Source organism: Talpa europaea, assembly GCF_964194135.1.
Source record: "Talpa europaea genome assembly, chromosome: 10".
Lineage (NCBI taxonomy): Eukaryota > Metazoa > Chordata > Mammalia > Eulipotyphla > Talpidae > Talpa > Talpa europaea.
In genome coordinates this window covers 45485963-45506685 of record NC_140077.1, presented here as the reverse complement: position 1 = coordinate 45506685, position 20723 = coordinate 45485963, and the positions used below count along the sequence as shown (strand labels likewise).

The 20723-nt window shown below is 39.7% G+C and overlaps 1 protein-coding gene and 1 pseudogene across 3 annotated transcripts in view; one reads left to right on the top strand and one right to left on the bottom strand.

The window, feature by feature from the left end:
* The window catches only part of MYPN (myopalladin), a gene marked incomplete at both ends in the record, with an annotated part of 64775 nt that extends 53936 nt beyond the window's left edge, over positions 1–10839 (top strand). For both annotated transcript variants that reach the window (XM_084244678.1, XM_084244679.1), the window contains 7 exons: positions 114–263; positions 1702–1784; positions 2913–3039; positions 4683–4890; positions 6972–7137; positions 8354–8487; positions 10670–10839. In XM_084244678.1, coding sequence (XP_084100804.1) covers positions 114–263; positions 1702–1784; positions 2913–3039; positions 4683–4890; positions 6972–7137; positions 8354–8487; positions 10670–10839 — 1038 coding nt within the window. The remainder of the gene's footprint in view (positions 1–113; positions 264–1701; positions 1785–2912; positions 3040–4682; positions 4891–6971; positions 7138–8353; positions 8488–10669) is intronic.
* Positions 944–1380, bottom strand: LOC311178101 (small ribosomal subunit protein eS24-like; annotated as a pseudogene). Its single transcript has one exon. The product of its transcript is annotated as a small ribosomal subunit protein eS24-like (transcript).
* Positions 10840–20723: the final 9884 nt, after the last annotated feature.

Sequence of the window (20723 nt, the reverse complement as noted above, 5' to 3'; positions counted from 1 at the left end):
GGGGTGGATCACTTGTAGAGATGGCGATTAGCCCTTGCCTCACCCTACTCCCTTCTTCATTTTCCTCTACAGATGTATAAAACTGTGTTTTGTTTGCTTAACTTTTATTTCAGGTTTACTGGTTTAAAGATGGGAAGCAGATTTCAAAGAGAAATGGGCGCTGCAAAATGAGGCGAGAAGGAGATGGGACTTGTTCATTGCACATTGAATCCACCACCAGTGATGACGACGGCAACTATACCATCATGGCTGCCAACCCCCAGGTGGAGACGCAGGCACTTTGAGGAAGGAGCAGTTGATGTCATTGTGAATGAGGAGTGCAAGTTACTAAGGATTGCTAAGGAAAATGAAAGAGAAGCATTGTGATTGTGTGTAACTGGCGCACAGTATCACAACTTAAAAGACCAATTAGCCACTAATGGGTCAGACATTCAACCCTTCTGCCATTGTGAAAGGAAATCAATAGCATCTACTCACTGTGTTTACATCCCCAGACCTATTGAGCTAAACCTTGTGCTTATCAATTCATTGACTCTCTAGACATCAATGGATCATTCGATCAAAGAATGATTTATTGTTTTTTGTCTTTAACGAACAAGCAAATTACTTCATATAATGACTTGTGAATATCACATGCAAAATATCCTTTTTTTAAGTAAAATTGGAAAGCTATAATTTTCATTTTCCTTTTCTGAATTAGGTTAAGACTTAAAATTCCCCCAAAAGACATGGTAAATAAATATCTTAAACTACTACTAGAATAGGAAGTGCAGAACTACAATTTCTACTCTCATCCACTCTTCCTATTAAAATGGTAATTTTTAAGATTATCTCTATTGAGGAAAGCATAAAAATACTTGTCCATGCTCCCTGCATATGGATATAGAGAATATTAAAATCACAAGAATTCAGAAATTTTTTTCAAACAGATACATAAGTTTTATTAATCCTCTCGTAAAAAATCTGCACGATCACCACAGATGCAGATAAAGTCACTGCAGAATCTTTGCTCCTTCTTTTTGCTAGCACGAACATTGACCTTAGCAGTCCCCCTGATTTTCTTCATTCTGTTCTTGTGTTCCTTTCACTGATTTCTTGAGGTCTTTTTCTTCTCATATAGGGCATGTCTTGCAAGTCTATGTTTGGGTTCATTTTTCTCTGCATCATCCAAGGAATCGTAAATCATGCCAAAGCCAGTTGTCTTGCCACCTCCAAAATGGGTTCTGAAGCCAAATACAGAGATGACATCAGCAGTGGGCTTATACATTTTAGGCAGCTTTTCCCGAATTTCTGTTCTAAGTACTGTTGCCTTTCCAGGGTGAAGGACATCAATGACCATTTGTTTCCACTGAAGCAGTCAGTTGGTCATGAATATCCAGTCCAAATAGTTAAAATGGCATTCATAATGACAGTGGATCTTCAGGCAGCCAGGGAGAAAAAGAGACCTACTCTGAGAATTCCAATTTGTTTATATTTGTGCTTGGTTCATTTTTTCTTAAAAATGAAAGTCATCACAATATCCTTAAAAATCCCTCCTGCTGAAATATTAACAGTCATTTGAGTTATATTGTTTTCATCCCCAAAAGAAAAACTCCCAATTAGTTAGCCAAAATATTCATAATGTTCTAACCTGGAAAAATGTCTACAAATTGGGAAAATGTGGAATTCTTATTTTAATCGTATTTATTTTCTGTTTCTCAGGGGAGAATCAGCTGTTCTGGCCACTTGATGGTACAAAGCTTGCCCATTCGAAGTAGACTAACATCTGATAGCCAGTCTCACAGGTAAAGACAATAAGAATCTCTCTTCTCTAGCCCCTCCCAAGTACCCACCCGCCCACCACAATGAGCACTGAAGTTCAAAGTACAAACTGTTATTTAAAGTGTAGTCCTCCTGGGAACTTCAGCATCAACATTTACCTAGGAACGGGTTGCACATGTAGAATTCCAAGACCTCCTGAATCAGAATCCACATTTTAATAAGATGCCCAGGTGATTCATAAACACAGTACGTTTGTCTACAGTACACTTTTAATGGTTCAAAATCTATAGGGGTATTTATGCACAAAATAAATAATCACCTTTGCTTTAATAAAACAGAAACCATTGATGTTTTATATGTACATAGATTGAGTATTTTTGTTGCTTTTGTTGTTTCCAATATAGTAATTGGCTTTCTTCCTCTCTGATTTTACAAACCACTAAGAAAGAGTCTGGCTTTCCCTTGAGTCTTATGGTGCCACAAAGTCTTAGCAAAGCATTCCTCAGTTGCTGACATGGATGAATTAAATTTGACTTAGCAAAGGAACAAAAATAGTGACCCATGTTTCAGATACGCTATTTCACCACCATTGCAACTACACCTTCTTTATTTTTTTTTCTTTAAGAACAGCTGTTACTGTTGGTCAATCTTAACTAGTTGAAGTTCATGGTCACCTTTAATGGTCTAATTTATAGCTAGGCTAAATTTTATTACTCAGAGACACAGGGATTGCAGCTAACTTGTTCTGAGTAATAAACAGGACTTTTCTTTTGGCTGTCATTTGAGGTTCAGATTGAATACTGATTTATTTGTTTATTTGGAAACTTGAACAACTCGTCAAACCTAAGGCAAGGGGAACTGAGTCACTTAGCCCAGAATGACTTCAGAAATAAAGAAGCTAAAGCCTGTTCGTTTTATTACAGAACTCACAAAATAATCCTACAGTGTACGATATGCCTACCACTTTGTTTTTACATCAGCTCCACCCCATTATTTATTATTTGTTTATGGCCCAACAACCTCCTTTCCCTTCCCACCAGCATCCCACCCCAAATATCTTTTCTCTGGGCTCCATACTCTTGCCTATGTGCCAAATGCCATAATTTAGTAAATTGGCTTCAACATTTAATGCTGGAACATGCTTGTTGTAGGGGAAGGTCCCGAGTACAAGAAAAAGACAAAGAGCCCATTCAGGAACGCTTTTATCGACCACATTTTCTACAGGCTCCTGGGGACATGGTAGCTCATGAGGGGCGCCTCTGTCGACTGGACTGTAAGGTACAATGTAGCAACCATCCTTGTTTCAAAATCTGTTGATGTTTTGTTTTTGTTAGCTTGTCCTTATTATTTGTTTGTGTTATATGTGGCATTCTTTTTTTTTTAAGATTTATTTATTTATTTATACAAGCACTAGGTACAGTCAGAAGCACAGGAAGGTGAGAGAATTCACCAGAGCCAGAGCGGAGAGTAGAACAGGCAGAGTGACGAAGTACACTGCTGAGGGGAGCAGTGGGAGGCAGGAGAGGTCTGCGTGCCATGTGGGACTCTTGCTGGTGGCCGGGGATCGAACCAGTGCTGCAGAAGCTGCGGGCAGCTTTGCAGCCCAGAGCTTAACCGCTGCGCCTCCAGGGGAGGCCCTATATGGCATTCTTTGAGAGAGAGATAATTTTTTTCCCACAAATCTCTTTTGGAATATTTAATGCCAGACAACAGTAGTTCATGAAATTTTTAAGTCTTTTTAATATTAATAAAAAATTACGTATCTACAGTATCAAATTTACTGCATTTGTAAAAGACAACCAAATAAGTAATATATTTCAGACACTTTCTATATGGAATACCTGCAAATTCTTTATTACTAGTAAACCAAAAGTGTGATTTTTTGCATCCTTGGAGTAAATCATTAGAAGGTATGGCCTTTAAAAAATGTTTAGTTATGAAAAGATGACTCCAAGACAATTTATGAAAACAAGCTGACTTCTCATACTAATTAGCATCCATGACCTTTAGCTATTTTAAATTCTAATTCTTCAACCAAAAACAAGATTTGATAGAATAGTGTAGGTATCTCTCATTATAAAGAGAAACCTAAGTCACCCCTTCTGCTCCAGACAAAAATGCAAAATACAATGGAAAATTAGCTCAAATTAGTAAAGACTTGGGCCTCCCTGGTGGTGCAGGGATTAAAGATACACCACTACCAAGCTATCACCAGCCACTGCAACATGAGTTTGATTCCCCACCAGGGAGTTAACCCACATATAGTGCAGCAGACCTCTCCTGTCTCACCTGCTGCTCCCCTCAGCAGTGTATTTCAGTAGATCCACCTGTTCAACTCTCCACTCTGTCTCTGATGAATCTTCTCACCTCCCACACCTCTGGCCTACACCCCAGTTCTTATATGTATAAATAAATAAATCTTTTTCAAAAAATTAGTAAAAACTTGCAGTTAAGCATTTGTAGAGTTCAATTTTCTAGGTGATTCTTGCTCTCCCAATGGCTGTCAAAATCATATTTGAGGTTGATTGTTATTTCTTCCGCTTTTAACCATGAGCTACTCCCATATGATTATAATACACAGTGAAAACACTAATTTAATATCTGCCCTTTCTCTTGGCTGCCTGTTGCTTTTTAGAAACATACCATTTCTGAAACCGATGCTTCAGGTCTCTTTTATCTATTTAGCTTCTTATTTCTTATTTATTCTAATCATGACCTGAGTTGGGGTCAAAATACTATATGACTTTAATTCATAAGGAATTCATCCAGACCCTTGTTGTCCTGATGCCTTGCAGAGAGAGGTTCACCACCCATGTTTTCTCTTACTATTTGGCACCTAGCAAAGATGAAGCATTCAACTGCCAAATAAATCTGCCTGCTGTCAACCTGTCATTTGCTTCAGCTGCCCTGTCGTTTGTTAGGTGAGTGGCCTACCACCCCCAGAGCTGACCTGGCTGCTCAATGGCCAACCCGTGCTGCCAGACACCTCCCACAAGATGCTGATCAGGGAGACTGGAGTCCACTCTCTGCTCATTGACCCACTCACTCAACGCGATGCTGGGACCTACACATGTGTTGCCACCAACAAAACTGGGCAGAATTCCTTTAGTCTGGAGCTCACTGTAGTAGGTAAGGTTTGCAGGTGGGACCCCCTAAAGTTATTGCCCAAGTATGCAGAACCTCTGACAGAATTCCTTAGTCCATTGCTCCCCCCATCCAATCTCAGTTTCTCCTTCACTGTAGCAAGGATCCTATTTCTTACATTGCCTTCAAAGACACATCAGCAAGTTAACAATATAATATGGTACTTTATGCATAATATGCATGCAATAAATGGGAAACACTATAATAATCAATCAGGTAATCAATTAGTTAATTGACTATCACTAAATTCAGGTCACTTTCTCTATAGTTCATCACACCAGGCTCTTCCCCAATCCCCAAGCAAAACTTCCATGCTTCAAGGGCCTTCTTTGTCTAGCAAACTACTACTCTGTCTTAGACTTAATTCAGACTTAATTAAGTGCTATCATCACTTAGACATAATGGAGAAAGAAAAGGGGAGACTCTTAGAGCACTCACAGCCTTCTGTGATATTATTTAATCTTTTGCAATCAAGAAGAGACAGCGAATGTTCTACGGTCAGAGATTCTAATTTGTTCTGTGCATGTCCAGTGTCTGGCTCAGTCTCTGGATCATGGAAGGTTCTCAGCAAATGTGAAATTGATAACTTGACCAGGAATCTTTACCTTATAAGAGGATGAACAAAACACTGTAATCCTACAGAGAAGAACAAGCCATTATCACCCCAAAGTGCCAGCCCTCAGGGACTGTGATCCAGCCAAAATTAGATTTCAGAATGTGTGAGTCTGAGCATGAGGCTTCTTCTCCTGCTATCTCCCAGTTGTGGTCCTTGAAGGAAATCAGGGTGGCCTCCACATGCTGATCCTCGCTGTAGGCTAGTGGCCATTTCCCTCATGTATCTTTTTCTTTTTCTCACTTCTTTTTTCCCAGCAGAGTAGGGAAAGTTCATTCTGCCAGAGTACATTGATTGGAGCCTTTTGCTTTTTTCCCGCTGTTTTGCTGAAGTATTGACTCTGGAACCTGAGATATAAGGACTCTTTACCTTCTTTGCTTCTGGGAGGGGAAAAGTATCATTTGCACTTTTTTTTTAATAGCGTACTTTCAACTTTTCTGACCCTATAAAATATTTCAAAATAGGGCCTCCCTGGTGGTGCAAGGGGTTAAGCACTGTATTATGAAGTAATCTGCTGCCTCTGCAGCATGATTTCAATCCCCGGCCTGCCAGGGAGCAACCCACATGGTGCAGCAGACCTCTCCTGACACCTGCCCTGCTCCCCTCAGCAGTGTATTTCAGTCTATCTCCCTGTTCTGTTCCCCGTTCTGTCTCTGGTGAATCCTCTCACCCCCCACATCTCTGGCCTGTATCCCAGCTCTTGTATGAATAAATCTTTAAAAATATATATTTCAAAATAAAAAGTTGAAGGATAATTAGTATATCTTCTCACAATGAAATTCTGTAAAAAGAGAAAAGATACTTAGTACATAAAATACACTTTCTCAAAATGTACTGCTGAGCCATCAGAGACCCCTTTAATTTTACACCTACTATTTACACCCCATTGTTGGCATCCAGGTGCTTGAGCATTGTCTCTTATAGGATATGCGGACATGGTTTCCTCATTTCTTTTAAAATAATTTCTGGAGTGTTTATCAAGCAGCGTTATTTTTTTTTTTTTTTATAGAGGCATGTTTTATTTATTTATTTGTTTGTTTGTTTTGTTTATACATGCACTGGGTACAGTCAGAAGCGCGGGAGGGTGAGAGAATTCACCAGAGCCAGAGCGGGGAGCAGAGCAGGCAGAAGGACCGAAGTACACTGCTGAGGGGAGCAGCGGGCGGCAGGAGAGGTCTGCGCGCCATGTGGGACCCTCCTGTGGTGGCCGGGGAGCAGCCGGGGATCGAACTGGCGCTGCAGAGGCCGCGGGCAGCTTCGCAACCCAGCGCTCAACCGCTGCGCCACCGGGGAGGCCCTCAAGCAGTGTTCTTTACTGAATCATGACAAGTGTTTTGAAAAGGAAGCAAAATGGCAGGTGTCCACTCTGCTAAATTCCAGAACTGTATTTTGTTCGAGGCATGAACCCCAAGGAACCAGCTATTTAAACAAAAGTGGCCCTTCTCTCCTTCAGCCAAAGAGGTGAAGAAAGCGCCTGTGATCCTGGAAAAACTGCAGAACTGTGGTGTTCCCGAAGGTCACCCGGTGAGGCTGGAGTGTCGAGTGATAGGCATGCCTCCGCCTGTGTTCTTCTGGAAGAAAGACAACGAGACCATCCCCTTTACCAGAGGGAGGGTCAGGTACAAACGCACTCCCATTCACAGGGACTCCCAAGTTCAGCAGAGCTTGTTGGGCCAGCCCCGTAAGTCTGTCGCCCTTTGAACCTGGCTTCGTTCACTTTGCACAATACATTTGAGCTCCGTCCATGTTACTGTGCAGATCAAAAATGTATGCCATTTTGTTGCTGAGAGGTAGTTCATTATATGGATGTCCCACAGCTTTAAAACCTTAAGTTTTAAATTGAAAATACATGAGCAATTTTTGAAGATCCTGCTTATTTTTTGTCACGTGTGATGCATCAAATTAGTACCTAGAAAAACCTCTTTGACAGTAAAAAGTTCAAATAAAATAAAGCAAAATAAACCAGGAAAAGGGAGCACAGCCCTCCTTCCCCACCCATCACTACTTCATTGTTATTTTAAGTAACTTCAGGGATCCAGTTTCTTCAGGACAATGCCTTGATTGATTTCCCTAGACCATCCTTAATTTTTTGCCATTTGGCTTTGTGCCACAAGAGAGCAAACAAACAAAAGCAGCTTGTGGACAAAAATTTCTCCTGAAAATGATTTCTTTACAGTACACTGAATTTATCCCAGGGGCTGTTGTATCTGTTGGCTTTTACAGATTTTTGGCATTTAAGAAGTCCGTGTGTATATATAGGTCAGGATTTTTCTCTGGCAAAACAGGCGAGAACAGAGTCCTCTATTCTAAAGTTAACACCAGCCTGAATTTCTGATATAATTATCTAGGATTGCAATATACAGCCAAGGTGGAAAATTTTTTTAGAGAAAACAAAAGGAAAGAGGATTGTGATTTGTTCCTGAAGCTTACGAAACTGAATAGCACACAAGCCCTGCTGGTCACATTAGGGTATACCCTCTTCATGCTATCAGCTCATCTACCCCTCACTTTGGCCTACTTTTCCATTGCTTCCTCCTGACAAAATCCTTATTGAAATTTCCAATCTAGTTTAGAAAAGAGATTTTTCTGGACTTTGCTTGTGACAAGGGTGTGAGAATAACTCCAGAAGAAGTGGGTCCATGGTGAGGGCAAGAAGAGGTCATAGCTCTACCACATTAATTTTTGCTTTTTTTTTTTTTTTTTTTGGCTCTTATGTTTGCTTTCTTCCCCTTGGGGTCATAGAAGGGAGGGCAAGCACAGCACTGAAGAGTTTTCCTGAATCTTAAGTCTTTTCTGCCTCCAGATACAACGTGCATATATTCTTTCTTTCTACAGTATGCACCAGGATGCAACAGGCTACGTCTGCCTCCTCATTCAGCCAGCCAAGAAGTCAGATGCTGGATGGTACACGCTGTCAGCCAAGAATGAAGTCGGCATCGTGTCGTGCACCGCCAGGCTGGATATATACGGTAGTGTAATGGCAACAGTGGCGTGTGACAGGCAGCTTAGAAAGCTTTCTTTCCAAAGGATAGCTATAGTATGTTTCCCTAAATGAACTGGTTATATTATATCTTGATGCTTAAGAGATGGATTTTTAAAGTCATTTCATCCTTTTCCCTAGGAGCTTGTGTACTTTTATGTGTTACCGTGAGCTTGACCTTCTTCCAAAAGAGGGTTTACAATATTAGGAATTACAACTACTTCTGCTTGGGCTTTGATCATCCAGCACCTTCATGCTGTCTCTGCTGTCTCCTCACTCCATGGGCCACCCTCTGGGCCAACTTCTCCTGGCATGTCCTCCCAGCTATATCTCCATACAGCAGAACTTTTACAGTACCATTCATTTGTTCATTTATTCCACAAATATTTATTGCCCCAGTCCCACAGTCAGACTAATAAATAGAGAGCAGCCTTTAAAAAAAAATAAAATAGCATTTGTATAGTGACCTGTAATTTATAAAATTGTACACTTCGATCCTCCCAAAACCCATGAGATTATTGTAGTTGTAGTTGTTGTTACCTTCATTTAAATGCTGAGGAAACTGAGATCCAGAGAGGTTAGTAACTACAGTTCAGAAGAAAACCCAGTTTTTTTCATTGTTAGTCTCTGAGTCATGTTCCTAATCAAAAAGATTTAGCAAAATTAATCTTTATTGCTATATTTGTATACTCTATGCCTCTCCTCTATAATTTTAACATCAACTGGGTTGTTGTTTTTTTTTTTTTTGAGACATTTTCCTTAACCCAAAGAGTGATCCCTTTAAAAAAAAATGATTGGTTGACTTAATAGGTTTGTTTTTCATTACTAATAATATTAACCAAAATAACAAAAAAGAGTAACTGTCTAGAACCAGAGGATCCTGCTATTTGTAAGTACACACCAGGTATACCCCTTTTTTAGTACCAAGGAGGGGTCTTACCCTGTTGTTTTCCCTATGTCTAATATTTGGAGGAAATATATAGCTTTCTGTTTACATTCCCTTAGCCTCGGACTCAAAAAGAAATTCAACAATGAGGAAAACTGACTCTAAAATACTTTTCCCTGGGAGAATTACAGGAATAGAGAGGCCAGTGATGTTTTTTAGACTAGGCTAGTTCCCTTAACCATTTCACACACTTCACCAAGTCAGAAGGAAGTAGGTCACCAACTAAGAAACTGTACCAGTAAGATCTGAAACTGATGACTCTTGTCCAAATCCTGCCCTCTGGAGACCAAGTTCCCAGTACAGTCTATCCTGGCTCACCTCTCAGCACATGTCCTAATTGCACAGCACCAACAATGGGAGACACTGTCTCCTCGATTGGAATTCAAGAGAGGGAAAAAGATGCAGGACTTAGTTAAAATAAATTCCCTAGGCCCTCCAATACTACTTCCTGCCTATCTGAGAAAGGGGCAGAATAAACTCCCGTATCTCCTGAAAAGCAGCATGTCCTGCCCTTCTAGACTGGACATACATTGGAGTGTAATAAATCAGCTGAACACTTTTGTGTGATAAGCAGCCTAAAATGTATTTTTTAAAGACTAGATGTAGCATGTTCCAAAAAAAAAAATAGTTAGGTGGTATTTCAATGCTTAAAAGGTAGATCTCCACCTGTTGCTTCCCCTTCTTCACATCAAGGATCCCCAAAAACCTAAAGAGAAGACTGCTTGATAATTTCTAAATCAATTTCTGCACAACCTAAATGGATATTTCATTCAGGCCGTGTGCAAGCCTAAGGATAGTGTCCACAATCCTGTGTGCACTGCCACTAGCAGATCCCTTGCTAGGTCAATAAGAAGAAATCATTTTAAGAAACCATACTATTGCCCATTCTTCCTTCTCAGATACCCAGGTCTAACTGGATTAGATGGAATTGGTTTTGAAATTAAGGGGTTAAGAGGTCACCAGCCCAGTTTTCCTGTTCCTGGAAATTTCACAGGGAAATTTTTATTGCTCTTTTACAACTATGGGATTTCTGACTCTCAAGAGGGGCACCTCAGAAAGTGGAGACCAGAACCATATGGAAATGGAAGCCAAACGAAGTACCAAGCACATCCTAATGCTTGACCCAGTCCCACAGGGAGCGTTGGGGTGAAGACAGAATGCACCCTGCAAGGTGCTGCTAGACTGTAGTCGCTGATTGTAACATGTCATTTGGTCCATTTTCCAGCTCAGTGGCACCAGCAGATCCCACCACCCATGTCCATCCGGCCCACTGGCAGTCGCTACGGATCTCTCACCACTAAAGGACTTGACATTTTCTCTGCCTTTTCCTCCATAGAAAGCACAATGGTGTTTTCATGCTCTTCTCGGAGTGTAGTAGAGAGTGATGAACTTTAAGAATATCTGGGTGCCTGGTGTGTAAGGGGACAGACTGTGAAGGGGGAAGGAGGACAAGCCAAACATGGTGGTTTCCAAGCAACTGGATTTGAGTAAGTTCCCACACTGCTGGACCAGTAGCAAAGAGTACTTCGAGTAAGTCAGTTGGGAACTCTTCCAGTCTCAACTGGGGGAGAAATGCAGGGTTGTACCTTTTTAAAGATTCCAGCAAAAATATAAGACAATACAAATGAACCAAAGATGTCATGCAGTTGCCATCCACTGCTTTGGGAAAAATGTTGGCATGCTCCCCTGCCCCCTGCTGTGTTTGGAACCTTTAGGCTCTGCTAGGAGCAATTAGGGGCCATATGCTTGGGCTGAGAGGAGTTAGGCAATAGTGACCTTAGGCATCATGAACTCACCAAACAATGCAAAGGAAAAAGATGGAGAGGTGTCAATCACCTTTCACTGATTATATCTATAGTAGTAGTTTTGGTGATTCATTAAATCAGCTTCTACTTAGCATTAGGAGATAATGCCATGCAACTCACATATGTAGAGAAGCGCTTATGATTTATCCTGGGTGTACTGAGCCATACAATAAGGTATCAAAATGTGAATGAGGTACAAAAAGTTCACTGAGACCCTCAATATTGCTCATTGCACTTATTCTGTAGCTAAAACAGAGCCCCAGCCTGTCTGCACCATTTTCTTTCAGATACAATGGTGAGTGGTTTTTTCTTTCTGACTTTATATATCTCTAGTCTCTAGTATTAAAGAGCTGCTAGCTAAAGAGCCAACCAGAAAGAAATCTTCTGTGGGGTCACTTTAAAAACTACTGGCTTCCATTGTCACTTGCAAAATAGTTAAGAGTCATCATCCTCTCCCCATAAAATCTGACCCTCTCACTCCTCCCCTCTCCCCAAAGTATCTAGGCAGTGAGGAAGACAGGTGCAAAGAGAGGGAGGGAAGGCAGAGTGTTGTCTCCCACTTGCTCCAGCACATCAGTGATTGTAGAAGTTGACAAACCACTGTGGGCTACTTTGACATCTTTAATCAAATCCTATTTTCTATGTAGAAAATATTATGCTAACTGGGGAAGTGGGAGGAAAGAGACCTATGCACATTTAATCCATCAATCCAAAGCCCACCCCCCAATTTAAAGAATTTAAAAACTTAAGTTCACAGTGATATCCCCAGTGGTTAGAAAAGTATTTAGCACCAAGTAGACATGCAATAAATATTCATTGGATGAATGAATATACAATTCACACACCAGTCCAAAACTGCCCTGACAATGATGATCACAGCATAGTTTGTTCTAGGCTCACTGGTTAAATGAATTGCAGGTGCCTGATGCCAGCTCTGTATGCCCAAGTCTCTGGTGTTCTGAGTCAGGCACCCTCAGCTGGCATCTTCCTCAAGTGAACAAACAATAATTGCACAGGAAGGCTTGAAATGTTCTCTATTTCAAAGCAAGGATTTCCTGTATAAAAATAAATTCATTCACTCAAAAAATGACTTGTGTGTAAGTTGCTATGCCAAAGACTGTGGGAGATACAATGATATGAATAAGACACTGTCCCTGCCTTCAGGGAGCTTACAGTCGAGTAGGGAAGTAATATATAAGGCATGTAGAATTCTGCTTCTAGAGCAAAGCTATTCTTTATTAAGTAGAAGTTGCTAGTGTTCTTCATGTTATATTTTTCATGACTCTAAAATCATCTTATTTTCAATCGTTATTTCTTAATGAAACAAAGTATCATAGGTTACATCTTTAAGAAATAAAAATTTCAGTCGATTATTCAGAACTATTTGATTTCCTTTTTCATGTGTGCAGGAACAACACTATAAATACAGACAATTGTAATGAAATAGGGAGCATTTCATACAAAATGCATCTTGTAAAATGTTCTGTATCTGTGTTGCCTTTTATTATGAAAACTCTTTTAAGAAAAGAGTCCCTTCTAACTCCAGGAGTGCCATCCACATTATACACCACATCATATCTATTTCTGTAAACCCTAGATAGTCACTTCATGAAAGGATACTCTTCTCTGTCTTAACTTTCTGAATTTTTTTTTTATCTGTTGTCATTTCATGTTGAACACAGAACTGGGATAAATATTTTATTTGACCACTAGATGGAGCCATTTAACCTACATATAACTAACAGTTGACATTTGAACAACTGGATTGTGTTAAAACAGTTTCTCAACCTTCGCATTATTGACATCTGGGCTGAATGTGTTAGCAAAAATGTCTTGCATATTATAGGGTGGTTAGCAGCATCCCTGACCTCTACCCACTACATACCAGCTCCTGCCCCTCCCCAAAATGTCTCCAGAAATTAACAAATGCTGCCTGGGAGACAAATCCTTTGAGAACCGCTGTATTTCAATAGTGCCCCGCTTAAAGAATTCTATTGGAATTCAGTTATAATAAGGATACTTATGTAAGCAATTTTAGTTTTGCTAGATACGCATGGATTCAACACATCCAAAATCAAATTCATCACTTCCTTTTCATAAACCATTATTCAACCTAGTTAAATGATTGCTATTAATGGCCCTTTCACATCCCTACTAATTCAAATAAAGTGTCCAAGTCATTATTTGTATCCAATCACTTGAATAATCCTGTTATTCTAACTCTATGATTTATTTTATATTTCCATCCCCTCCAGTTCCTTAGCTCAGACATTCATTACTGTCTTTATTTCCCTCAATACTCTTGACTTCAACCATAATAAGAGACTTCTAGTAGTGCTATTGTTTCTCCTCACTCAATTCTAGCCCAGATCTCCGCATCAGATTCTCTTTCCTAAGTGCTGCTCCAATCATATTATTCCCCAATTTTCATACCCTCAATGGCTTCATGGAGTCAATCCATGTGCCATTTGTTCTGCTCTGTGGTATTCAACTCTTGCTCTAGTATGATCTCAAAACTTTTCATCCATTGCTAAAAAGAAACACATCCAGTGTGTGAATAAACAACACATGTTTATGCTCTCCAACCATGTGCTCCTGCTTTCCCTCTGCCTGAAAGGCTCTCTCCCCAATTCCACCTATGGAAATCTTGCCAGTTCCTTAAAGTCCATTTCAAATGCTACTGTCGCTGTGAAATACTTTCTGTTCCACCAGACTCCAAACAAATATAATTCTTATTTCTTTGAAATCTTACAGCAAATTTCTTGAGTTTGGAAGAACATATTACTTTACATAGGACTTTATATAAATCAGCTTCTATATATCTGCTTCTCTCTCCCCTTGCATTAAATCAGCCTGCCCGCACTCAATCTTAGCTACTTATTGGTATGGACTGTGTCAAAAATTTGCTATGTGCCTTATACAGACAAGGCACTTGACAAATATTTGTTGACCTAAATTGAATTTAAAAGTTCTGTTCAAGTCAGGAGATTTCTATATAAAGTGAACTAGTCTAAAGCAGCAGCTGCAATTTAAAAATCCTGATGCCCAGAACATAAGTTCTGGGGTGGTGGAATAGACATCAATTTTTTTTTTTAAACTTTCCTGGAGATTCCAATCAGCAGCCAAGACAAAGAGGAATCATCCCAGTACTTACCCGGAAAGGCCCAAAGGTATGTTAATGGCATATGTTGTATTATTGGTCCTGGTGAAGAACATCCTCCCTACTGGTTGCATGCAGTGCCTGCCTGGAAAGTAGAAATAAACATCCACTTTGGCCTTATTTTGTGCTGCATTCATTAGAGAGGTAGCATTCAGGAAGCCCCCAGAGAAAGTTAAAAAAAAAACCTACAAATACGGACCAACAAAGAAGAAAAGTTGGTGCAATTCACCTGGTCTTTTGTTTCAAAAAGTTGCATGGATCCCATAAGCCCTCTTTTCTCCAAACAACTGAAGGATTTCTTTAACTTGACTAGTCAGGAAAATGGGAATCATCAGTGGGGAAGTAAAGAAAGAAAACACACCATTAAAATCAAACTGCATTTTTGAAACAGCACCCTTCACCTTAAGTAAGGTTTTAATCAGAACTGCCAAATAGTGGGACTGGTTTCAATGTATGGTTCTCTTTTTATTCCTCACATAACTTTCATAGGCATCCAATGAAAAACTAAATGGTCATGAGACTAGCAGTGGATATAACTAGAGCTCTGAATGACCGTGCCAGGCAGAATAATTCCCCAAGGCGTCAAAAACTGGTATTTGTATGGCAAGGTTTATTTGGATAACCCTAAAATGATAATTGGGTTGCCTTCCAAATGTTTGCTTGTCAATTGGCTCCTTAAAGTCAAATTATATTTCCTCACACATGTATCACCCAATGCCAAATTCCTATGGGACCCCAGTAAAGCCCATTTAACTCATGACTCTAAGTTACAGTAAGCATAGCTACGGTTAGGTTACACACACTATGGTCCCAAGGACAGGAATCAGACAAGAGGGTCGGTAAGAAAGACTACTTCCTCCTCCTTTTTTGTGTGTTTGATGTGTGAAAGCTAAAGACTGTCTATGGTCCTTTATGTACCTACTGCCATTTTGTGCTTTTCCCCACGTTCTGAAATACTCCTGCTGTGATCCATTCCATCACATCCGTTCCCCATGGCCTGCCGACCTGTTTCCTGCTTGAAAATGACCTCACTCTAGCTAGTTCCGTGCAGCTTGGCTTGATGTTCAGAAGAAAGCAGTTCAATTGAACAAATTTTGAATACCTGAGAGAGTCTTTTAACTTTACAAGAGCGTTGGATTTTAAATGTAGTTGCTTTCTTCTCTCATCAACTTCTAATTGATAGAACTGCTGGGGAAGTTTTTTTTTTTAAAAAAAAAAATTAGACTGTGAGGCAAAGTATTAAAAACTGGCTGACTCAGAAGTGCAAATTTTTCTTGTTGACCACAGCCTCTTCTCTTGCTCCTCCTTCCCACACTCCCAAAGTATCGTACAAGCTGAGATCCTGACCCAGGTCTGTCTGTATAGGAGCTATTTATCAATAGATTGTAAATTCAAAGGCAAATTTTCTCATAATGACCTTTATTCAAGGTCCCTTCCAGGTTCCTTGGATAACCTGGACTCAAAAGTATTTCCACTGATGGTTGAGTTGAAAAATCAGTGTGACTTCTCGGTAAGATCAGCAGATATTTAGATGGCAACAGAGCTTACTTAACTCCGTTTCACCATTGCTGTTTCTTGTTTTACATGGATCAACATTTCAGACAGTTAATTACTGAAGCGATGCTTAAAGAATGCCAGGCATTGTCTAAACTTTGACAATGCACTGGTCATCAGTATGCTAAAAAAGTTGCTAATACCATGTTTTAAAAAATCTGTGCAGTGCAAAAAAAAATTGCATATTTGTTAAAAATATGTTTACTTATTTGTCTAATTAGTTAACATACTTGGTACTATAAAACCATACACAGAACTGCCTTTGGTTAATATGTAAACAATGGTCACTTTAAAATCCAAAGAACGGGCCTCCCCGGTGGCGCAGCGGTTGAGCGCTGGGTTGCGAGGCTGCCCGCGGCCCCTGCGGCGCCGGTTCGATCCCCGGCTGCTCCCCGGCCACCGGAGGAGGGTCCCACATGGCGTGCAGACCTCTCCTGCCGCCCGCTGCTCCCCTCAGCAGTGTACTTCGGTCCTTCTGCCTGCTCTGCTCCCCACTCTGGCTCTGGTGAATTCTCTCACCCTCCCGCGCTTCTGACTGTACCCAGTGCATGTATAAACAAAACAAACAAACAAGCAGACAAATAAATAAATGGAACATGCCTCTAAAAAAAAAAATAAAAATAAATAAAATAAAATAAAATCCAAAGAACAATATCCTTGAGGTTCCAAGAAACAAAGAAAAAACTCATTTTTCAATCCTCTGAGAATTGTGTCATAAATGCTGAGAGTAAGCATAAAGAATATGGCTGGAATGTAGAGGCATATAATCAATTTGCTAGATGATTTTAACATATAATAGAGAATGGTTCTCTAATAATAAAAATATTTTAACATTATTTGGCAACAAATACTTTGAGGCTGAAAAGATGTATGTTTTTTGCTATAAAATTCAGAAAACTTTGTTTCCAGCGTTAAAGTTTATTTTTTGAAAATGATTGAACCTATTTTTTAAATGTGCAAATATATTTTTCTTAAAAGTAATTTAAAAAATTTTTCTGATTCAAATTGTATAAATTACTACACAAGTTATATGATGGTTAAACATCGCTAGAACAACAGAAAGATAACTGGGTTTTGAGCTTCCATAAATCTCCAGTATACTTTTCATAGAATGATCTTTAACACCCTAAGATAAAATTCACTTGCCCCCTAACTGAAAACAGAGATGCATAAAAAATGGGAAAGATGGAGGGGTGGGCAGAAGTGAGGTGGACTTCACCAGTTTAGATTGGAAATTAATGGAGATTCAAATTTAGTTTCGGTACAAGTAGGGGCAGGAAGGTACAGTGCAGGTTTTCTATGATCCTATGCAGACGGGTTAAAGGAGAAGTCCTGGAGCCCTCGGTGACTTTTGCAGGCTTTTATTGGGATTTACTAGGTACAGGGCAGGCAAAGGGGCTGGGCCCTGCCAGCCTCCCAGCCCCCCACAAGTCTTCACTTTTCCTGGGCTCTCATGTGTTCTCTCGGGGCCTTTGCTTCTCTGCTCCCTTCACTCTGCCGTTCCACTGGCATCCCCGTGACGCCGCCCTTAAAAGCCCAGTCCTGGCCCAAGCGAACCCATCTACATATACCCACACCCTATTCCAGGTGCCCGCCATCAGGCATGCATTCAGGACCACAGGGTTCCTTCATCAATCCTAATGGTGGGAGGGCAGAAAAGCCTGCTACTTTTTTACCTTACCCTACAGTACAGTAACATGTTTCAATATTAATTATTTTCATATAATATGGCAAAAATGAATTGCTCAATGTTCCAAAATTCCAAAGAACCTGATGTTTCTATACAGATTCAGTGAGTTATCTACAAACTACAGTCAGATTCATGTAATGTCCCCACAATTAGTGGTACAAGAGCCCAGTGAATCCTATGCTGGTACTGGCTGTAGTGGTAACTACTGAAAGGTTACTAAATATTGACATGTATGACAGCACAAATGGTTTTACTGTGCATTTCATGGAGAGTTAAATCCCCAATATAATTACAAGATCATTTAAATGCAACTGTATTTTTAACACAACACTGGTAAATTTTTTTTCAGTATTTTGAATTTAAATAACTTATTTTGTTTTCTGATTTTCACTTACTTTTCCAACCTTTAACATTGTCTCCTGACCTAGCCATCTCCTTTCCTTACCTCCCAATAGCAATAAAAATCTGTAAAATATGTAATGGCCTTAGGAGAGCTCCTATTTCTAGAAATCCTTGTGCAAATTTCTAAGGGCAAATTTCTAATTCATCTAATAAATCAGATGAATTTCAGATATGTGCTCTAATTTTTCTATAACTCTGGGGTGTCTGTTTATTTGAAAAATAAACAAGATACTTGAGCTTTTCCCAGGATGGAGAATAAGATAAATAAACATGAAGAATTTACTTTAGAGGCCCTTAAAAAAGTGGTAGCAAGGGTTTCTTTTATTCCAAAGAAAATGTTAGAAATATTTTTCTCTGTAGTAAGTATATTTCTTTTAAAAGTTCACATTTCTTTCCCCCCTGCTCCTTCTTAGAAGGCCAGTACATAGTAGTGGAATTTCTTCCTCCAGGATAGTAAACAGCTTTTAAAAATCTGGAGAAAAATCAAATTAATTCAAGAAAATATTCCATCTGCTTTCTATAGGCAGATTTCAGGGAAATTTATTTTAGCATAGGCAGAATAGCGTAAGGGAACTCTGACTCTTAAGACTGATTGAAATAACTCCACAGTGTACAGACATCCTGTCTTCCTCTCTGGCTTAAGCAACTAGGGACAACTTCATTGTATTGTTTCAGACCCAAGTGAAGAAATATTCCATGCTAGCATGTCAATGACCTTACATTGAAGTGAATCAACTTTAGGATAATAGACAGCTCTGACCCCTCAAAATTGAGCATATCCTTTGGTCTCTGTTTTTGCATTCTCAGCTACATTCAGTTTGAATTTTCAATCATGAGGACCGACAAAGGACATGCATGTGTCCACATGAGTGTCCTTCAAATAAGGAGACCAGGAGCACTCACAGCCAGTGTATTCCAGTTAGAATCAAGTGACACCTTAACTATTCCTTTCTCTTCCTGAATATGTACTTTCCATTTGAAAACACACAAGGCCCCAGAAACATGGTATGCTTCCAACTTGGGAAGCTTGAGTCAACTTATTTTCTGAAGTATTTTTATGGCTATTGAAATACTAATGGAAAAAAATATCCTAGCAGCCATTTTGGAAATGCGTGAATCACATAAACTGTGTATTTTGCCTTTGTTACTAGAAAACAGTTAATGGATCTTGGCTTTTATTCCTGTTCCTCTGTACTTTGAGTGTTAGTCTGTGAACTAAAAACCAGTTATTGCTAAGCCAAAATGTTTGTGAGCATAAACTGTCTTTCTTTGGAAGGTATATGGTACTGTACCTGGTAGACCATGTCATCTCCATGAAACCTGTTTCCTAGTCATATTTCCTTAAAGATTTATTGAGGGTTGTGTTTTGTTTGGAAAATTTGCAACTAGAAAAAGAAAAATAAGTTAAAAATCAATATTTAATTCAACCTAGATGTTAAAAAAAATAACAATGTAGAGAATGTGATGGACTGTTTCTTTACTCATTAAATAAAATTTTATTTATTCTCAATTATTAGATTTGTTATATATTTTGGTCCCAGACTTAATATGTGAGATGGGTAAGTTCTTACTCTCCAGTAGTTTTCTTACATCTCAGATATTTTAGATACACTATCAGTTTCAAATAGCAATCCAAGTCCTGTGTTAATTTAATAAGGCACTAGTGAAAGCTAGTATCTATATTTATGATTCAAGAGGGGAGTAGGTAGACAGGAGAGAATGCTGTTCATATGTTTATGGTCTGCATACTTTGAAATTTCTTTCAACCAAAGATATCTTTAGTGACACCTAAACAGAAAGTGCAGTCGAGTCAAATTCAGTCCAAAATAACACCTCACTTTTACTGAAACGCAGCAACATTTAAGTGAATGAGCTTTAGCCACTGAATCCTGTAATATTAATTGCAACTCATATATACTCCATGTACCTCATATCTAGCAGTATAGTGGCAAGAAGGGCCAGAGCAGGATCTCTATGATCCGAGCAGATGGGTGAAGGAGGAGAGAGTCCTGCAGCCCTCAGTGGATTTTCAGGGTTTTATTGGGATTTACCAGGTACACAGCTGGCAGGGGTGCTGAGGGGCTGGGAGGCTGGCAGGCAACTCTTCACTCTGTCTGGACTCTCTGGAGTTTTCTGCTTCTCTGCTCCCCTCTTGGTTCTGCTCTCTTGGCGTCCCCGTGATGCCGCCCTTATAAGCCCAGTCTTAGCCCAGGTAAATCCCATCCACACATGCCCACACCCTACTCCAGGTGCCCGCCATCAGGCATGCATTCAGGACCTCAAGGATCCATCATCAATCCTAACGGCGGGAGGGCAGAAAAGCCTGATACTTTTTCACTTATCCTACAAGCAGAAATTTTAGATTTTCAATAAAGGTCACCTCATTAACTTAAAAATTGGCTGTACTGTATTGTTAGGAAAGATAGCCTAATCCTTCTTAAAATATACAAATACAAGCAATAGGAAGCCAAAATAATCTGGTTTGGGTAATGAAGTTAATGGTATCGTAGCAAGCATTTTTTAACTAAGTGGTTCTCGGCCCAGTCAGCTCATAAAAATCACCTGGGGAACATTTTAAAAATGTCTATGCCAGGCTTCCCCTTAGAGTAATTAAGTCAGTTCTTGAGCTGGGGACCCCAGATTTGGATATGTTTTTCAAGACCCTTAG